The sequence below is a fragment of the Phalacrocorax aristotelis genome, chromosome 2, assembly GCF_949628215.1.
Source record: "Phalacrocorax aristotelis chromosome 2, bGulAri2.1, whole genome shotgun sequence".
Classification (NCBI taxonomy): domain Eukaryota; kingdom Metazoa; phylum Chordata; class Aves; order Suliformes; family Phalacrocoracidae; genus Phalacrocorax; species Phalacrocorax aristotelis.
This window is the reverse complement of record NC_134277.1, coordinates 164031328-164052398: the sequence shown is the minus strand read 5'-3', so window position 1 is coordinate 164052398 and position 21071 is coordinate 164031328. Positions and strand designations below refer to the sequence as shown.

At 40.2% G+C, this 21071-nt stretch overlaps 1 protein-coding gene across 2 annotated transcripts in view; it reads right to left on the bottom strand.

Moving 5' to 3' along the window:
- Positions 1–21071, bottom strand: part of DENND3 (DENN domain containing 3) — a 43582-nt gene that overhangs the window by 16500 nt on the left and 6011 nt on the right. The window contains exons 3-11 of one of the 2 annotated variants that reach the window (XM_075085915.1): positions 20730–20845; positions 20089–20228; positions 14578–14689; positions 12177–12296; positions 10691–10909; positions 9189–9310; positions 8578–8733; positions 5760–5856; positions 566–669 (exon numbers count right to left, since the gene is read on the bottom strand). In XM_075085915.1, the coding sequence (XP_074942016.1) occupies positions 566–669; positions 5760–5856; positions 8578–8733; positions 9189–9310; positions 10691–10909; positions 12177–12296; positions 14578–14689; positions 20089–20228; positions 20730–20845 (1186 nt within the window). Of the gene's footprint in view, positions 1–565; positions 670–5759; positions 5857–8577; positions 8734–9188; positions 9311–10690; positions 10910–12176; positions 12297–14577; positions 14690–20088; positions 20240–20729; positions 20846–21071 lie in introns of those variants that run through there. The other variant, XM_075085916.1, reaches the window with a different exon arrangement.

Here is a 21071-nt window from a genome sequence, read left to right as displayed (position 1 = left end):
GAAAAAGAAAAAGAATATATAACTAGTCTTAAAATTTATAGAATCATAGAATCATTAAGGTTGGAAAAGACCTTTAGGATCATCAAGTCCAACCACCAACCCAGCACTACTATGCTTCCTAAACTATGCCCTGAAGCGCCTCATCTATAGGTCTTTTAAATACCTCCAGGGATGGTGACGCCACCACCTCTCTGGGCAGCCTGTTCCAATACCCAACCACTTTTTCGGCAAAGAAATTTTTCCTAATATCCAGTCTAAACCTCCCCTGATGTAGCTTGAAGCCATTTCCTCTCGTTCTATCAGTACACATACACACTAAACCACTACTTGATTTATTTTTTTTCTGTATAACAATATTAAATTACAATTATAGTACCAAGTTACAATTTCAACAGCCATGGCTGGACACATTCATATCACCCTTTTACAGTAATCTTAACAAAATGGCCTATCATTAGTCATAATCTTATTCAGATGACCTGATCTCATACCAATAGTCAAATGGACTTTTATCACTGATAGCAATGGAAAATTCAAATTCAGGTAAGGAATGAGAAAACTTTACCTGTCCTCTTCAGACTGGGTACTCAACTCAAGTCGAGCAAAAGCATCCATCTTTCTGTTCAGACGAGCTTTAAGAAAAGAGTGAAACATGTAGGTCTCTAAAACCTGTGAGACACAAACCAGTTAACCATGGATCATTTAAAAATTACATTTTTATTAGCATGTTTTGCTCATTTTTATTACTGCTATATATGCAAAGCTGAGAACTTCCAATTTAGCAATCACAAAACCAGAAAATATTTGAAAGCTTCAATAACAGGAAACTAACTTAGATTCCATTCACCTTCTGTACTTCCATGAGAGTTGCTTAATGCCAAGCAGTAACCTCAGACTGCCCCCCAAAAGATGAAACCAACCAAACAAAAACCAAAATGAGAAATATTGAGCAAAACAGTGTTTTAGCTACAGAAGTTTAACAGTATATTTTCTGTCTATAACTAAGTGCTGATAATATTGTCTAAGGCTTGGAATAAGAAGTTCGTGGCAATCTAAATGAACGTTATGTCATAAAAATGCAAAGACAATTAAGTCTTTCCACTAGGGCACTAGTCTGCCCTATGGAGACCCCATCTAGAGTTCTGTGTCCAGTTTTGGGCTCTGCAGTTCAAGGAGGACGTGGAACTGCTTGAGCAAGTCCAGCAGAGAGCTACAAAGATGATCAGGGGCTGGAGCACCTCCCTTATGAGGAAAGGCTGAGAGACCTGGGTTTGTTCAGCCTGGAGAAAAGAAGACTGAGGGGGGATCTCATCAATGCTTATAAATATCTGAAGGGTTGGTGTCACGACTGGACTCTTTTCAATAGTGCCCAATGACAGCACAAGGGGCAGACACCAATGTATTTCTGTGATATTTTTAAAAAGCAAAAGAGAAAGGTTCATAAGTAATCTAGGTACTCCAAAATTAATGGTAATATTTCACCAGCAAATAGGTCATTCTTTTTCAAGGTGCCTCTTATCAATCCATAGAATCATAGAATCGTTAAGGTTGGAAAAGACCCTTAAGGTCATCGAGTCCAACCGCTAACCTATCACTGCCAAGTCCACCACTAAACCATATCCTCAAGCACCATGTCTGCCCTTCTTTTAAATACCTCCAGGGATGGAGACTCCACCACCTCCCTGGGCAGCCTGTTCCAATGTTTGACAACCCTTTCGGTGAAGAAGTTTTTCTTAATATCCAACCTAAACTTCCCCTGGCGCAGCTTGAGGCCATTTCCAACGTACCCTGTAAAATGGCATCTACAAAAGCATTAAGATTTCTGTTAAGTATTTATCCAGTAGATGGCGTATTTTGTCGGCAATTGCATGTACAGGCAACGACAAGCTGCAGGAACTGAAAGGGTCCTTTCTAATGGTTTTTAGGGTTCTCTTTATATAATTCTAGGTAACACTAATAACTACTCTGTATTGCATTATATTTTAAGATTTACTTGAAAGCAAACCTGCCACTATGTTACTTGGTATGTAAGTGAGTCAAACTGCACTTCTAAATTTTAGATTAATTTTAAATTTCAATTCATAAAATTGCCACTATTTCATTTATAGCATTACAAACCGCTACTGAAAATATTCTAATTATTCCTATTCATTTGAAATCCTGGCCAAAACATTTCGAATTAATTTCTCTCCTGATGATGTATTAAGAGCTTCTTTTTAATTTTTCCTTTTTGTTTGTTTTTAAGAACATTTGCTAGTGTTGCAAGCTTTATCCAAACAACATTATTTCCTATTTAGGATTCATCAGTCTGTTATCTTTCTCTATCTGTTATCTTTCAACTGCCAGATATTCTGTCAAGTTTGACCACTACTGTTTAAGTAAAACGAGATACTTTACTCATCATTTCCTTCACACACTGACCTCTCCTTTAAATGGATGTTCAGAAACTTTTCTTATCATATGTTTGAAGCAGGAGACAAAACAGGAAGCAAAAAAGGTGTTATCAGCTGCGGCCTGTTGATGTTAATGAAGAGATCTTTTTGACTGGTGTAAAATGGTTACACCAGAGAGCCAGCTGCCAAATTCTAGCAGCAAAGGACACCTCTAACTTTCATATGCACCCATGGAACATAATTAAAAGCAAATGTAAAATGGTAGATGCTCTTTCTTACATTCCTTTCTAAACCTTTGCTCTCACCCACAGATTTAAACAAGCTATAGCATCACCAAAAAAAGTGAAGACACAACAATATTTTACTTTTGAGAAGCATAAATAACAGCACAACCTGAGTTACAGTAGGTTAGAATAAGAAGTTACTGCATAAAGTATCTGTTAAAAACTACTACATGAATTGCATCCAAGGGTGCAAGAAGCTGAGAAAGATGTCTTGCATCCCTTCAGAAAACCAATATTGACCAAAGAATCGCAGAATTATTTAGGTTGGAAAAGACCTTTAAGATCATCAAGTCCAACTGTAAACTAGGACTGCCAAATCCACCACTAAACCATGTCCCTGAGCACCATAACTACATGTCTTTTAAATACCTCCAGGGATGGTCACTCAACCACTTCCCTCAGCAGCCTCTTCCAGTGCTTGAGAACCCTTTCACTGAAGAAATTGTCCTAATACCCCATCTAAACCTCCCCTGATGTACCTTGAGGCCATTTCCTCTCATCCTATCACAAGTTACTTGGGAGAAGAGACCAACCCCCACCTCACTACAACCTCCTTTCAATGAGTTGTAGAGAACAAGAAGGTCTCCCCTCAGCCTCCTCTTCTCCAGGCTAAACAACCCCAGCTCCCTCAGCAGCTCCTCAGAAGACTTGTTCTCCAGACCCTTCACCAGCTTCATTGCCCTTCTCTGGACACGCTCCAGCACCTCAGTGTCCTTCTTGTCCTGAGGGGCCCACAACTGAGCGCAGCACTCGAGGTGCGGCCTCACCAGTGCTGAGCACAGGGACACAATCACTGCCCTGCTCCTGCTGGCCACACTATTCCTGACACAAGCCAGGATGGCGTTGGCCTTCTTGGCCACCTGGGCACACTCCTAGCTCACTTTCAGCCAGCTGTCTACGAGCACCCCCAGGGCCTTCTCCGCCGGGCACTTTCGAGCCACTCTTCCCCAGGCCTGTAGAGTTGCGTGGGGTTGTTGCGACCCAAGGGCAGGACCCAGCACTGAGCCTTGTTAAACCTCATGCAGTTGGCCTGGGCCCATTGATCCAGCCTGTCCAGACCCCTCCCAGTTCAGGATAACAGTCTTCCAAACAATTATTTTCCCATTTAACTACGGTAAACTTTATATTTGGTTAATAATCATGACACTAAAAAAGAAAAATCACAAGAGCTTGTAACTGGATTTTGGCTTGTTTTAAGACCAAATTTCCCTATAATGCTGTATGTGGCTAGACGCAAACCCTTAAAACACGTAAATTCTGTTTTTCACATACAGAACAGTTTAGCTTAATTATTGGAAGCCAAATATTCATTTAACCAGGTGCAAACAGTTTAATGTAAAATAACAGTCTCAACTGCAAGGATGAAACTCTCAACCTTCCCACTTCTGAGCAAAGTGCCCTAATGCTGCAAGATACTCTCGCAGGAACCCGCATACTCTCAGTCTCTCTTTCTCTCCCTGCTCCTTTCCTCCTGTTCCTCCTTCCTTTCTTCTTCCGTCTCACCCAAAGGATCTCCAACCTCTGGTGGTCAGTGATGGTCCTACACCAAGGGCATAGAGAACTGCTCTAAATCCTACGGCCTGGTGACCAAAACACTCTCTTTTTAATGAGGCAATTAAATCCACCCCATTTCCTTAGGACATACCAGGCCATTACATAAAAGCCAGACTCATGTGCCAGTATTGTCTATGCACCAGAGGAAAACAGACCTGCATCATTCACGAAAACCTGGTTCACTGAATACGCTGGGTGAATATTGAGTCATACTGGAGCTTCAGCAGATCAAGCTTTCGCTAACAGAAGGATCAAGCTGATCAGGGCAGATGCAAAAAGGGCTCGTACAGAAGAACTCTACAACCTTACACGGTTTCAAATTCAAATAAGTATCTTATAAGCTGAGTTAGCAGAAGGGCTAAGAAAAACTAAGTGGGGATTTTGAGTACTAGAGTACTGTGTCGAGTTCTGCACCCCTCAGTTTAAGAAGGGCAGGGAACTGCTGGAGCAAGTCCAGCAGAGAGCTACAAAGATGATCAGGGGGCTGGAGCATCTCCCATATGAGGAAAGGCTGAGAGACCTGGGTTTGTTCAGCCTGGAGAAGAGAAGACTGAGGGGGGATCTCATCAATGCTTATAAATATCTGAAGGGTGGGTGTCAGGACAATGGGACTAGGCTCTTTTCAATAGTGCCCAATGACAGCACAAGGGGCAACGGGCACAAGGTGGAACACAGGAAGTTCCACCTGAATATGAGAAAAAACCTCTTTCCCGTGAGGGTGCCAGAGCAGTGGCACCGGCTGCCCAGAGAGGCTGTGGAGCCCCTTCCCTGCAGACATCCAAACCCCGCCTGGACGCTGTCCTGTGCCCCCTGCTCTGGGTGCGCCTGCTCAAGCAGGGGGTGGGACGGGATGATCTCCAGAGGTCCCTTCCCACTCCTAACATTCTGTGATTCTGTGACAGAAGTAAGCTATGGTTATAGTACCTGGCAAAGCACATGTCAGCTAAATCAAACCTCAGTCCCATACGCCCTGTCACACTGCAGGCTTTAAGGACACCAGTGCCACGCATGTGCTCACAGTCAACAGCATGCGTTCCCTGTGATGTGTTGTGGGGAACAGGCGCATGGCCTGTCAACTCCATTGTCAGCTCCATGCCCTGTTGCTCAGGCTGTAGACAAAGCAGGTACTTCCATTTGTGACATTTGAGCTCCCTTCTGCTGTGCTCACAGGCTTGCTGAAAACTCATGTCTACGTATGGGCTTTGGTCCAAACAGTTTGGACAGGTGCCTATGCTTAAAATACAGTTTAGATGTAGTTTTACTGACCATCTGCCATGGGTTAATCTCACCCCTGAGGAATCACATTTAATTTGCTCTGGAATTACATAGTACCTTGCTCTCCAAAATGCTGTCTACTATTTTATCTGTTTACAGTAAATAAAATAAATTTGGTAAAGCATTCTGTGAAAATTGGTGGTTCAAAACCACCACACAGACCAAACTGTGACCATTCTATTAATTTTTGGCATTAATCCTAAAATACAGATTAATAACAGAAAATTCACAACATATTTAACACTGAATTTACCTTTTTGTAAAATGGCTGGTCTCCGATTGCCCTTGTTTTCAGAAATTCTTCACTGTTAAACACTCTGTGTTCATAATTTAGATGGTCTTTTACCTCCCTGGAGACGAAAATAAATAAATAGATAAATATGCTTGGAGAATTGTAAGCAAGCTGCCCTTTTGCAGTAGCAGCAGCCCAATGGTAAACTCAAAATAGGCTGCAGCATCAGAAGGCAAACTCAGTTTTAATGAGCAAGTCTGAGTTACTGAATCATAGAAAAAAAAGGCAAACTCTTATAAGTAGGACAGGCTATCTGCTGCCTCTACCATTTCAAATCAGCAAATTCACTTAGAGTCTGTGGGATCAATTTTAGTAAGCCATAAAGGAGAACCTGTATATTTAAGTCATGACTTAGGCTCCAATCCTGGAATTACAGTTACACAGACAGTTCCTGAATCACATACAACCCATCTGGAGCACTAAAAAGACAAGTGTAACTATCCACATAGGCACTTTGAAAGATGTGATCTGACCTCATGTTGTCCCATTACCTTGCATGTGTAACATGCACGTGAAATGTAGTTTACGTAATTTTTTGCTGCACTCTCAAACTCTGCACATAAAGCCAGCGATAACTGGAAATTGTGTTAAACTAAAGAGACAGAACTACTGAAATAAAAGAGAAAGTGAGATAAAGAACTGATGCATATTTTAGTATATGCATGGTGACAGCAGGCAGCAGAAGCCCTATACTATCCCTGGAAAAACCAGACATCAGTAACAACTTCTGTGCCCTAAAGGTGAGCCAGAACAAGTTGTTTCAGGAGCAGAAAGTGGGAGTTTTTCAGGAAAAAAGCTGTTCTCTGAAGTCTGTGAGTAAGAAAAGACAGTTATTTAAGCTAGATACATACAAGTGGCTAAAATCAGGGCTCCTTTTATTATTACATCTTATTTTATCTGCTTATGCTGGGTATTGCGGAATAAGAAATTCCCATTAAAACGTGAACAAAGAAAATAATTTGGTGAGCTAAAATTTGAATGTAAGCCCAAAAGGGGAATCTCATACCTATGGAGATGTGACAGAAGGCCTATACATCACTTGCCTTTCATTAATGAGTGATAAAATCCCATTACCAGTTTATCAAGCCATATGGCTTCAGAAAAAAGATGGTTAATAAAAGTACATAGTTCTATATAATTATACATCATTTAGCATTGTTTGCTTTAAAAATGGAACCTCCACGCACACGAAAGTTCTACAGTGCTTCACTGAAGACAGTAGCAACTGGCAGCACAATTGCATCAGAGATTTACTTTCCTTCACTCCTGGACACTGGTAGATACAGCATTAGAAGATAGAAGAAAAAAGGCTGAAAAAAAGAACAAAGAAAGAAAGTTTGAAGGAAAGGAGAAAGAAAGCAAGAAAAGAATCAACCCCTTTGCAAAACATATTATCTCTTAGAGAGCAAAGCATCTGTTCATTTTTTATAGCCAAGCGTTTAGTGCGTTAGAGTTCAAGCTGTTAGCAGCAAAATGCATTTCCCCTCATCTTTATCTGGAACATATTGTTGCCAAACACTGCAATCCACCAAATCCCACAGTGGTAGCACATCAGGTTGTAAATGCATTTCATTTTCCTTATCCATCTGCGCTCGCTGCAAAGTCTGTTCTGTCTTCCATACCCAGCAGCTATTGTCCCCCTGGAGGGCCCCGGCACTTGTATGAACACTCCCCAAGCTGATCCAATGCAGGTGAGCAGGTTAACAGAGACCTGGTATTTGGCCTATATAAGTTAAACCAGCACCTTCTCACTGAAGGTGTTAGGGTGCATTCATGTGAGCAATTCAGTAGCTGATCCAAAGGGGAGCATCATCTCCAGCAAGAGGCAACCAGAAATAGCTGGGGATAGTTATCTGCACAGCTATTTGCAGACATCTGTCAATATAATCAGATTCTTTAGAAACACCAGGTAGGCAGTTGCATTTTCATGGTCAAGTATGTTAGCAGCTATGTAAAAAGAAATGAAGCATATGCAAACCAGCCATCCATTTGCTGCACTTTTTTTGTAACAATCACCTACTACACTTCCATTCTCTCCCCAAACACAAGCAAATAATAGCAGGATTTACAACCAGTACCCAGATAAAGCAACTGTGGGTATCAACACATTAGATTAGGTTAAGGAACAAGGAAAATTAGCATAGTTGGACTTTATTTGGGGCTGGGACATGAAAGAACCACTAAACCTACTCCACATCTTTATTAAAATCTCACTCCCGAACCACACCAAATACCCAGAAGTTCTTGTACCACCCAGTCCTTGAGCTCAAACAGCTCGTCTCCCTCCTTCATTCTCTTCTGGTTGCAATCTCCACACTTCTCATCCCTTCTCAGAATTTGCAGTTAGCCAAAACACACGCAAGCGGTCTGAACTGCCGATCCTGCTTTCAGCTCTTCTACCCCGTCCCAGTTCAAATTCATTTTCCTCTAACAGGAGTGACTGTTTCCAGTTGCAAATTAATCAAATTAATATCCCTACTGGGCCTTAAGCTTTTCTTAATTATGAAATGTGAGGACTGCACTTCTCTTCCTGTAACCTTCATACAAGAGACTTACAGGTTAAAAAGTAGAACAGTTTTATATAAGATGTATATGTGCCCAAATACATTAATTATTGGTATTCCAGCAGCTAGCAGGACCTCCTTCTCACATTCTGTCATAAAACTTAAAAAATATCCATAAAGTAAGACAAAATAAAGAATATTATCAGTGACAGTTGAAGTGCCTTAACCAGTACCATATGCTCTTATAATAAAAAAAAAATACTGTAACCACTCACCTGAAGATATTAACAATTAACTGCAAAGTCATTTGCTGAACTTCCGTATTCAGCTTCTGTTGCCAACCCCTTCTACGCATTTGGAGTTCACTAAGATCTGTGCTGGCTCGGAGATGGCAGAGCTCTAAATCGTAATGCAGCTGAAGACTCTCCACTCTACACAGAGGAGAAAACTATCAAGTTACACCGTAACACCAAGGATTTTGTTCATACCTTTTAAAGAAAAAGTCATTTAGGCCTCACACATCTTACAGCTAGAGAAAGTGCAAGATTGATTTGCAAGTGTTGACAAGCTAACAGGATTCCTGGAAGTCCTACTAGTACATGTAAATCACGGTGCACTCATTCCTCTGAGTAAAGAACAGTACAGTTCAGAGAATAATCAGAATCAGTAATAAAAAAAGAAACAAGCGTTCCAGGCATTGCAAAATCACATGGTTATGATTTCAACTGCTTAAAGTTACTTAGTTATTACAATGTTCAATTTGCCTTTATCAAACACAGTGGGTTTATATGAATAGCATAATAATGAATAACACAAAATAAAAAACTTAGAGAGGGTAAAGCATGATTTAAGCCCTAAGATAAACACAACTTCAACATTTTTTCACCTTTTTATGAAAGCTTCTGCTGCTTGTGCTGGAACATCTGGAATTTCAGGTTCTTCTTCAGCCATTTTTGAATGTGTAATATCTCCATTATCTATATTAATTAGAATTAAGTCTTCAGTTTCCTTTTAACAAAAGAAAATATAATGACTGTAAATATACTTCTCCTGTATGTACTCCTCAAAAACTAATTATTTCAGCAAGAAGGTAAATCAGAAAATGATTAACTTTTTTCCCCAACTAGAAGATTATATGGATAACTAAACAATTACTTTCAAGAATAAAAGGTCATTAAATTAATAGATATTAGTCTCAGTACATAATTTGGTAACCTAATATGCGTTTCATGCTGTATTAAATTAATACTGGATCTCTAAGCCCATCCTTGAAAAGGTATACATTACGAAGGTATGTACAAAACCATATATGTGTGTACAAAGAAGCTCCCAGAAAGCTTTCTCCATTCAGCATTTACTCCTGACATGGAGAGGGAGGGTTTATACGTTAGTCTCAAACACAGAAACACATTCTAATGAATAAAAAGTCACATGTAGGTGAAGCCCATGTTGATCTCTCAGTTTGCAGTTCTAATAACCTTAAAGACCAGACTGCAACACAGTGTATATAGAAGCAAACATAAAATCTTTCAAATTATATCAAAGAAAACCATGTTCTCTGATGTGTACTTACTTCTGATAGTGCCACTAACTAAAATAAATACTTATCTGCTTCATATTAACTTAATTCTTTGTTCATTTTGGACTTGCCTAGATGGAACAGTTTCACTTTGGCTTATAATTAGATGGATTCATCTAGTATAAATTTACACAATTTTTCCGTGTTTGGTTTTGAACACTCACAGAAAACCCTATGTGACACCCTCAAGATATTCACGCTAGCCCACCACTATGAAGCTGAGGTTTTCTTAAATCTTTTTGGGCAACCAAGATTAATGTTACACACTGAAAGAGGCTTAGTTAAATCAGGTTCTGAAAAAAGAAGACAAAAAAAAACTTCAGAAAAATTGTGAGATTATATTCTCTACATTGCTTTTTTCTTTATTATTTTATTAAACACTTAACTCCACTATGGGGAACAGCAGCATCATTAGAGTATTTTCAAGTGCACGCTCAAATCTTAACCCAGATGCCTGGAAAAGGCACCTAATTCATCCCACACAGCTCTGAGCAAAGAATAACCTTACTGATCTGAAGGGAAACTATTTATACTATACAAATGACATGTAAGCAGAATTTTTCCCCAAATGAAAATTCAACTCAAAAAAATCATTATATTATGCTGCAAAGAAAAGAAAGGTAAGGGATACAACAATAAGGCTTTTTCCAATAAGCCAGCGGTCACATCAGTATGGTTCCATTACTTTTAATTTCTTCGCTTATCACACACCTAAATAACAAAAGCAAGTTTCTAGATGCATCTGGAAGAAGTAAGGGGACAAATGCACTGAAAGGGAACAGCAAGAGTGGTAATTGCCTAAAACGTACCGTGCTAACTTCTTCAAAATGATCAATATGACATCCCATAAGAAAAGATGTTGGGGCCATTACAAAATCCAGCATTTGACGAGACAGAATAGGCACAAAAGTGTGTTGCCACTGAAGAGGATGAAGGTACAACATAAAACATTCAGCAACGAGTGTCAACAGAGCCCAGTCAGAAGAGAAGAAAACTATTCTCCGCTCAGTCAAAATACAGGTCATAATCTGGAAAAAACCAAAATGCTAAATGTTTACAAAGAGTTATATCTAGAACATATTAGATATGCACAGATATTTCATCTGCTCAGGAAACTCAGGCGTATTTACATATTTATAAATTGCAATAATGTCCACTTAAGGACTCTTAGAAAATGAAGAAGAGAGGAAAACAGAAAAGGAGAGAAAATTTAATTGATGCTGAAAGTCAATGAGAGTTTTGCCACCAATGTCAGCGAGGCTAGGATTTATCTGTAATTACTGAGAAGACCCATCGCCTTTCCCAGTATTAGACCGTAAAATGCCGGTAAAAAGTGCCCAGATGAAGAATATATGCAAACCTCTTTGATGATGAGCACAAAGACTATCTACATTTTAGACATCTCAGCCAAACACCTATTCAAGGCCCTAAGCTAGTCATATTCCTTATAGCACCACTGGAGAGCAACGCTTTCAAAGAGCAATTCCGGAAGCTATCAGGAGATGTCCACCCTTTTCCACTGATAGAAAGAGACCCATCTATCTATAGGTAGGTAGATAGATGGACGAAGCCCACATGGGTGAAAGAATGGGCATATCCAAAAAAATAAGCCACTATTGCCTACTTTCAGGACTGAGGAGGTTTACATGTGTACCTGAAATGAGGCCTCCAAACTGCTCTTTTTATAGGAAGTGGCACCAATAATACTGATGACCTTGACAACCTATTTTAACTTGACAAGTAGCCTTTGAGCAGGGAGTTGGATCAGGAAACCTACAAAGGATGCTCTAAACCAAAGTTATTGTACGATTCTATGAAGCACTGAAAAAAATATTTCCAAATAGCTTTTTTGTGTTTTATTGTCTTTCTACACCATTTACACTTTATTTATATGAGTGTCAGCTGCTACCAATCCATCCTACAGGTCCCTTTCTTACACAAGGAGAAGGTTTTTATGAGTCTTGTAGAAACGCATGTAACGAGAATTCAAAATAAAATCTGTCAATAGCCTTGGGTATTTATATTTTAAAATATACTCTAAGAAATTTAGCACCTATTGTTAAACCACAGGAGAAAGAAATTCAATATGATTTAATCTAACCTGGTCTATAAATAACAAAATATCTTAATGAGTATATTTTATTGTGCTGTATCTCTAATATGTAGAACTAACACTATTCTGAATCCCTGGGTTCATAACGTTTTTTGGGTAACTAAGCATTTTGATTTTTTTTAAACCACAAATTACCGGTACTGTTAGTCTCTAATACGTTTTAAAGTATCAGTTAGTTTTACCTGCAGCACCTGTTCTGGCTTGAAACACAGCAATGGAAGATGAAGATCCAAGTCAATAACTGGACTATCCGGATCCTCTCGTGAAGGAATTATTATTTGAAGTGGTTTCATATTAAATACCTGTAATAACAGATGTTTTCCATTTACTTCTTAACGAAAATTTTCCCACAACCCATTTAATTTGGGATTTTAGTTCCAACTACAAAATATTAACATTAATTGAGAGCAAGAAGACAGATATTTGCATACTGCAGAAAACTGAAATAGAAAGATAGGGAAATACTAAAAGACATAATAGCTAGCTTGAAAGATTAACATGGACTTTGTCTCCTTTCATTCTTGTAGATCGTTTAGCCAATAAAACTTTAAAAATATATTTATTCTTTTAACAGAATTAAACTTGCTTTGTTATAAGCATAATAAAATAATGGAATTTATATTTGTAGATACAATGGGAAAATCAAAAGTATTGATAAAATTCATACAGGAAATAGAAAAAATACGAACAAAAGAACTGAGTATAGGTTCTTATGTTAAGAAGATAAAACAAGCCAAAACAAAATAGCTCTTTCAGTGTTTCAAATACTCCAACTCAAATCTCTGGGGGCCAGATCCTGCACATGCTCCATATTTCAGCACTTAGCAGCTGGTTCAGCCGATCATTTAGACGATTTCCCAGCTATGCTATTTTTTTCTCCACTCCTAACCCCTCATCCCAGGGTCAAGGAAAGCAGCTAAGGAGAAGTCCATGGCTGAAGCACTGCTTCTCCAGAAGCCATTTCAGAAGACAAAAGAGAGTGTGCTGAAATCACTGTCTCAGCTAACATGTACCTTGATTTGGGAAGGGTTATAAAAAAAGAAAATACAGCCCACACATCTCAGCTAATACACTGAATACAAACGTTTATGCGAGTTTCTCTTCTCAGCTAGGTCTTATCCAGGCAGCAGTCAATCCAGAACATTTAAACCACTCACCAGAACATTTAATCCACCACACACTTTTGCTTCCTCAGAGTCATTCAGACCCAAGAAAAGAACAACTCCAGAGCTGTACATGTTGTTCCAGCAACTTAGTTCTTTGGCCTCTTTCCTCTCACAGGAACTGCACTACTGCTCAGTCACACCACTGCACATCCACCCAACACAGAGTCAAGATGACAGCCATGAGTATCCGCATCAGGCGGCATGTCTTGATACCAGACACAAGATAGGCAATTCCCACATTTTGGTTGAGTGGTAGATGATTTACTAGTGTTTATAAATGTGTATTTAAGGCAATGGCATACTGTTCAGGTGAAAGGTAAGCTTCCATCTTATTGTGCAGTCACAGAATGAAGCTTCCAACCACTTCTAGTAGACATTATGTGGGCTGCCCCCCCTAGAAACCAAAAGCTAGATTATGCAGACCTACCCAAGCATCATCTCAGACAGTAAATAGTTGGCATGAGCCAAATCCTTCCCAGAAAAATACTAAAAATTAAACAGCGTGTCCAATGGGTACGCTAGTGCTTGAGCCTGCACCCTGGTGACACCACTTTTTCATGTAATAATAATCATAGAATCATTAAGGTTGGAAAAGACCTCTAGGATCATCAAATCCAACCGTCAACGCAACAACACCATGCCTCCTAAACCACACCCTGAAGTGCCATGTCTACATGTCTTTTAAATACCTCCAGGGAGGTATTTAAACAGGGAACAGGGAGCCTGTTCCAGTGTTTGACAACCCTTTCAGTAAAGACATTTTTCCTAATATCCAATCTAAACCTCCCCTGATGCAGCTTGAGGCCATTTCCTCTCGTCCTATTGCTAGTAACTTGGGAGAAGAGACCAACCCCCACCTCACTACAACCTCCTTTCAGGTAGTTGTAGAGAGCGACAAGGTCTCCCCCCAGCCTCCTCTTCTCCACATTAAACAACCCCAGCTCCCTCAACCTCTCCTCATAAGACCTGCTCTCCAGACCCTTCACCAGCTTCATCGCCCTTCTCTGGACCACAGTGTCCTCCTTAGACTGAGGGGCCCAAAAATGAACACATGATTTGAGGTGGGGCCTCACCTGTGCCAAGCACAGGGACACGATCATTGCCCTGCTCCTGCTGGCCACACTATTCCTCATACAAGCTATGATGCTGTTGGCCTTCTTGGCCACCTGGGCACACTGCTGGCTCATGTTCAGTCAGCTGTCAGCCAGCACCCCCAGGGCCTTCTCTGCTGGACAGCTTTCCAGCCACAATGCAAAGTCTTATTTTCAAAGCACAGGTATTGACATCAGTTTTATATCAGCAAGTAAAATTTCTGACCTGACAGGGAAGAATTTCCCCCAATTCATAGAAAACAACATCTTAGTGCTTTATAAGACATAATGTTAAAGTAATTATGAAATTCAGCATCAGTAATTACCAAGTGAAGCGGTCCTGGTGGCGGGCTGGGTATTAAAAATAGTTTTGCTGCAAATTCTTTTATGTGCTCCTCAATATCTAAATCCTTGAAAGGTCGCAGTTGTACTAGTAAGCTGAAATTAAATTACAGAAAATTACTTATAAATAGTAACATGTAAACAGAAAAAACCCACATTTGTGCTGATAACCTAGAACTGAAAAAAAATTAGGAGCAATGAAGCTATTATTCCAGCTAATTAACTTCTAATTTATTAGATATTTTAGTGGTTCGATTTAATTTTAATGATGCTGCTGCTCCAGAAGCAGGTTTTATTACTTCCATGCATAACATACTACTGCATCACATATACCAGAGGATGCAGATGTACAGAAAGGATGGTAAGAGCTCCCTAATCAGTACACTGTGCCTATTAATGCAACATAATAGCAGCTGACAGCTCTGCACTGCAAACAACTGCTGAAATAACTGAGGTAATCTCTGAAACATTAAAGCAGAGAGCTAAGGAGTTTATCAACCTTCCACTACCTCTATTAACTGTCAACAGACAGATGTTTCAGAAAGCCGGAACATCTAAGAATAGGTCCTTTGTACTGCCTCAGTGCTGTGAGCTATTTGCACACTTCCACCTTTTCTCAAGGCAGCTGAAAGGACCAATACAGAGGTTGGAAGATTTACTGTTTGAATGGAGCCTATTCATCTATCCAAGACAGGAGTTCATCCAGAAGGAGAATACTGCCAGGAATATTTGCTTTCTCATGCAGTGTAACAGATTGAGGTAAAACTACCTGTGCAAAGTGCCAAAGCCTCTCAACTGAAAATTGAACTTTTTCAAATAATGATGTAGAATAATCCAACAGCCACAGTGTTGCAAAACAGTCTAGATGTACATGTGCTTGCTTTGGAGAGAGGCAGACACACTCCATGCAAGTTGTTCTGGATTTGGAAGCACTGTACACTAGTAATATGTGAATTAGTTTAAAATTAATTATACAGAATATGAAGACCTTGGTTACTATGATGAAAGTTTGCAAGTTCCCTTTCCAGTTCAAAGCACCTACATGGGTTTATAGTTTGACGTTGCCTTTGTATCACAGCTTGGTCTCAGTTTTCCCTTGCGATTTCTACTATACACTGTCATTTGAAACAGTTTAGAAACTCAGGTTTATCTGAGAATGTTTATGACAATAACAGAATCACAGAAGGTTAAGGGACCTCTGGAGATCATCACATCCAACCCCCCCTGCTTGAGCAGGCACACCCAGAGCAGGGAGCACTGGAACGCATCCAGGCAGGGTTTGAATGTCTGCAGGGAAGGGACTCCACAGCCTCTCTGGGCAGCCTGTGCCACTGCTCTGGCACCCGCACAGGAAAGAAGTTTTTCCTCATCTTCAGGTGGAACTTCCTGAACCACTGAGTCCAGTCCCATTGTCCTGCCGCCCACCCTTTAGATATTTATAAGCATTGATAAGATCCCCCCTCAGTTTTCTTTCCTCCAGGCTGAACAAACCCAGGTATCTCAGCCTTTCCTCATAAAGGAGATGCTCCAGGCCCCTGATCATCTTGTAGCTCTCCACTGGAGTTGCTCCAGCAGTTCCCTGTCCTTCTCAAACTGGGGGGCCCAAAACTGGACACAGAACTCCAGATGTGGCCTCACTAGGGCGGAGTAGAGGGGAAGGATAACCTCTCTCAATCTGCTGGCCACACTCCTTTTAATGCACCCCAGGATATCATTGGCCTTCTTGGCCACGAGGGCACAGTGCTGGCTCAGGGTCAGCTTGCTGCCCACCAGCACTCCCAGGTCCTTCTCAAAAGAGTCGCTTTCTAGTAGTTCAGCCCCCAGCCTGTGCTGGTGCCTGGGGTTGTTCTTCCCCAGGGGAAGGACCTTGCACTTGCTGTTGTTGAATTTCATTGGGTTCCCCTCGGCCCAGCTCTCCAGCCTGTCCAGGTCTCGCTGGATGGCAGCACAGCCTTCTGGTGTACCAGCCACTCCTCCCAGCTTGGGATCATCAGCGAACTTGCTGAGGTTACACTCTGTCTCTTTGTCCAGGTCACTGATTAATATATTGAACAGGATTGGACCCAGCACAGACCCCTGGGGAAGGAACACCGCTAGTTACAGGCCTCCAACCAGATTCCACCCCATCGATCATGACCCTCTGAGCTCTGTAACATACTTTTGAGAACTCTTCTGAATGAAAACAAGTACCACCCCACCTATAAGGAATCCTGTGCACTGCAGGTCCTGGAGAAAGTAATTCTGCACAGCAGAATTCTAGAGGGAAATTAAATCGTTTGCTGCAAAAAGGTCCTGAATGGAAGCAGAACCCCTTTAGACACTACTTCAACATCAGGCCTTTTTTAGCAATAACAAATAGTATTTTTTCACTAGTTCTTACGAGGAAAGGGCTACACACCAGGAAGAGGTGGCTTGAGGTCCACCAGCAAGTGCTTTCAAACCCCCAGACTTGCAAAATGATTAATCAGTTGAAGCATCTTGCAAAACACCACGGAAGCATACCAAGGATACAAGTGCACTGTTGAACACATTATTTGTTAAGTATAGGAGGCACTACTACTTGAGTACACTTGGTCAACAAAAACATTTAATTAGATATTTAACCCACTGGCCACCTGATTACAGCTAAGGCATCCAAATCGAAAATAACTACCTTTCTGGTTTACAGAAAAACAATGTCAGTTTTTTGTAATGTTACAAAAAGTTGAAATATCCTCAGCTGTACAGCAACTGACAATATATTGTTGAGGTCTTTACTGTAACTGCTTATATTCTATTCAGAAAAGCCACACATCCCAGCAGCTGTTTCATGCCATACGGAAAAATTTCTGTAACACAACCAAAATAAGGATAAACAATACCTCTCTACCCCTTCCTTTCCTCCCACTCCTGTATACTCTGGCACAATAAAATACTTTTTCTTTAAAAGAAAAAAAGTGCAAATGGAAGGGCAGACATTCTGAAATTATTTATCAAATAATATCAAGGAAAATATGTGGTGATCATGAGATTAAAAAAAAATAATACAGAGGAAAATATCACAGAAACTTAACCAGTTGAGTTTCCAGTAGAGTGGGAAACGCCAGCACCAAATGCAGCTTTGTCACTTGCATTCCCCCTCTCCTGCCAGTTACACACAGAATCACAGGTTGGAAGGGACCTCAGGGACCATCTAGTCCAACCTTTCACACACCTGCATCTTACATCCGGATGCAGCAGCAAAAAGGAGAGGGAAGAGCTGTGCAACTGTATGACAAATTCTCCTGTTAAATGACCCGGACAACACTCAGCACTACTGTGGAAGGCTGCTGTCCTGTTGACAACTCCCCTATAATTATTCATATATTTACAAACCACTTAAAGCTTAGATGGTAGGTTACTGGTAAATCTGAACTCCCGTTAGAAACAAGTACAGGCTCAGCTTAAAGGGAAAAGCCCTCCATAGTAGTTAGCTTGGACATTAATGCTTTAAATAGGTGCAAAACCCCACTATATATGATCAAGGCAGAAATGTTTAATTATAACATTTAAAATACCCATCCAGAGGCAGAAGTTTGCATCTCTGGAGTTAACTCCACCTGATTCCTGTCTGCTCTAAACAAATATGGGACCTACAAACGGTTTTGTAACTTCTGGAATTTTCTGTGTTTTTTCTCAACATTTTCCTGCTTCTCCCTTAGTGGCCTATTTAAAACTCCATTCACAGACTGAATGCTTCTCCCAGCTCAGAAGTGTCTCCCTTCAGAGAAGAGATTCCTCATTTATTAATATACTACATAAACCCCTGATGAACACTGTAACTGTAAAGCTGAATCTAAAGCGTTCCACTGGGTCGGAAATAGTAATGTGCAATCAGCCCTCATACAGGTGGAGTTCACAGTATAAAAGCAGCATGATTCCTATTATAAAAACAGGAAAGCACCACAGCTCAGGTATAAATAATGCCGTTAAGGGATACATATGCAGATTAGCGTTTACTTGAGATTTGAGACTATGAAAAGGCAGTAATGAATCAGCTCATGCAGTACCAACAGCTGATGTTACTGACTTAAATGTAAGGAATGGAAAAAGTGACCTGGGCAGGAAAGGAGAAAGGGAAACAAACATTTCCTTTTTATTTTACTAATTGATGTCGCACTACCCTGTGAATACCTAGCTTCCATCATGCTCCATCAAGTCCCTTGTCCACATTAAACCCCTTTACTGATGCTTTGAAAATGACAGAGCAGCGGTAGCACCAACAGTGTCAGCGGTGGTTTTGCTCATACTTAAGGGCTGCCAGAGTGACTCATTTCTGATATCACAGCTCTTTTGGAGGCAACATCTGAAATGCCCGAGGAAGGCACTGCTTTTTTCCTCCAGGGCTCTCTTCATCTAAACCAGGGAAAGCCAGCCAGTGCTCCAACCAGATCTAAGCCCACAGCATTGGGATGAAGAGATGCCTGGGGTGGGGAAACGAGTGTTCAGGTCTCATCCTGGCATAGAGTCAGGTTAGGGGCTAGTGATGCACCTCTGCTAGCAGCCAGGATGCACACCCTTGCTTGCTCATCTGCTCAGCACACTGACCACCAGCAGAACAAACTGGAAGCTTCAAGCTCCACCCCAAAACCCTAACATCTTTCAATTTACGTATAAGAAGCAAATACCTGCAAAAGGAAAACACCTGACTTCAGATTTGACTCTAGAAGGCTTGACTGGAATTCAGCGAAAAAAACCCTCTTCTACTTTTGGACTACAAGTCTGCAAGTGAAGATTACCCAGTAACATCCAATATAGAGAGACAGGCTCCCTGATGCAAGGAGTTTTTAATCCACCTCAGAATAGAAGCACATAGGTTTTAACAACAAAGCAACACACAAGCTCAGAATAAGATAAAGTACTAAACAACAAGACAGAACTATGTTCACTTACCTTTTAACTCATCTACACTGTGGAGATTCTGACTGTTTCTAACCAGTGAAGTACTCTGTCCTACGATTTTCTCTCCTAGTTCTACGACAGCCAGGTAACCACTGTACTCCCTCAAGGGACTTGGATTATTTAGTTAAAGAATAAAGTGTCATTAACTGCTTATTAATACATATATTCATGTGCTTACGACATTTATTTGGTGCATTATAAATAGGTTTTTGTGCTTTCAAAGTTATTTTCACCAGCTGGCAAAATTACAGTTAACCCTCTTCCAAAAAAAAAAAAAAAAAAAAAAAATCTCTGAGAAATCTGTTCCCTGCAAATTAGTATTTTCTAGACTTATCAAAAGCCTTAAACAAAGACAACATCATAAATAATTTCTATGATATTTAGAACTTGCCCTTACTGTCTGGGTAACAATCACATTACATTTCTTTTCCTCTCCCACAAATCTCACACTATCACAACTTAAAACTAAAGCCAGTTTTAGCATTATGCAGCTATTCTGACCACATCACACAAATTCATGTATTAAAACCTACACAGTTATTTCCAGGAGAAACACATAGGATAGCAAGTCTTACCAAGAGAGACAATCCTTGAGGGCATTAAAATATGGATATCTGGATATAACACAAATGGCGAGTGGTACAAAACAGACAGGCATCTTCCCAGTCTGCGCAGATTCCCGATGGGCCTGCCCATTCAAGGAAATGGAGCCATCCTGCAAGAAAACTACAGATTAATGTGTTTATGTTAATCATGAATTTATGGCTAATATTTTCTTGAGAACCCTAGAGATGAGATACCCAATTCCCCCTCAATTTCAAGGGAATTTGGATGCCTATCTCCCTTAAGCTCTTCCAAAAAATGTCAGCCGACAAGATTTAGACATACGTATTAAAAAGAATTTTAGTGCAAGAGATATTCAGAAAGAACACAGGGTACAACCTTCACCAAAAAAAAAAAAAGTCCAAGGGACAAATTCTGCTTCTAAATATTCAAAACTCCTAAATGAAATCCATAACAGTTTTTCCTACTGCAGTGCTGTTCCAATGCACTTAACATACAATGGCAATGTAACGTATGATTTGTTCTGTATTCCTACTAACATAAAAACATAGCTGTTAATTAATTTCATAAATTAATCCTGACACTATTCTCAGAGTGGTTTATTTTATATCTTTTAATAGGTTTTAATAAAAGCATGAGTTAAATAACATACTTGCATAGGCTGGTAGTACTGTGCAACAACACCATATGTTCTGTTACCACAGACATCTGTGAAGACCAGGAAATGGATGTGGTCCTCTTTTGATTCAGAAGTTATATAAAGTCCTCCTGAAATGAAGGCAGAAACAGGTTTTTTTTTAACGACATATTTAACTACAGCTGCTTGAAGAGCGATTCATGACAAATACTGCACATTTCCACTTAATTTTGAGAGAAACGTCTCATTCTAAGGCATTAAAATGCACATATGCAGTCCACTTGATCTAAGGGTTGTTACAAAGGCTGTAACCTGCACGTTATTGAAGAAGCATAAATAATATATAATTATTCTGCA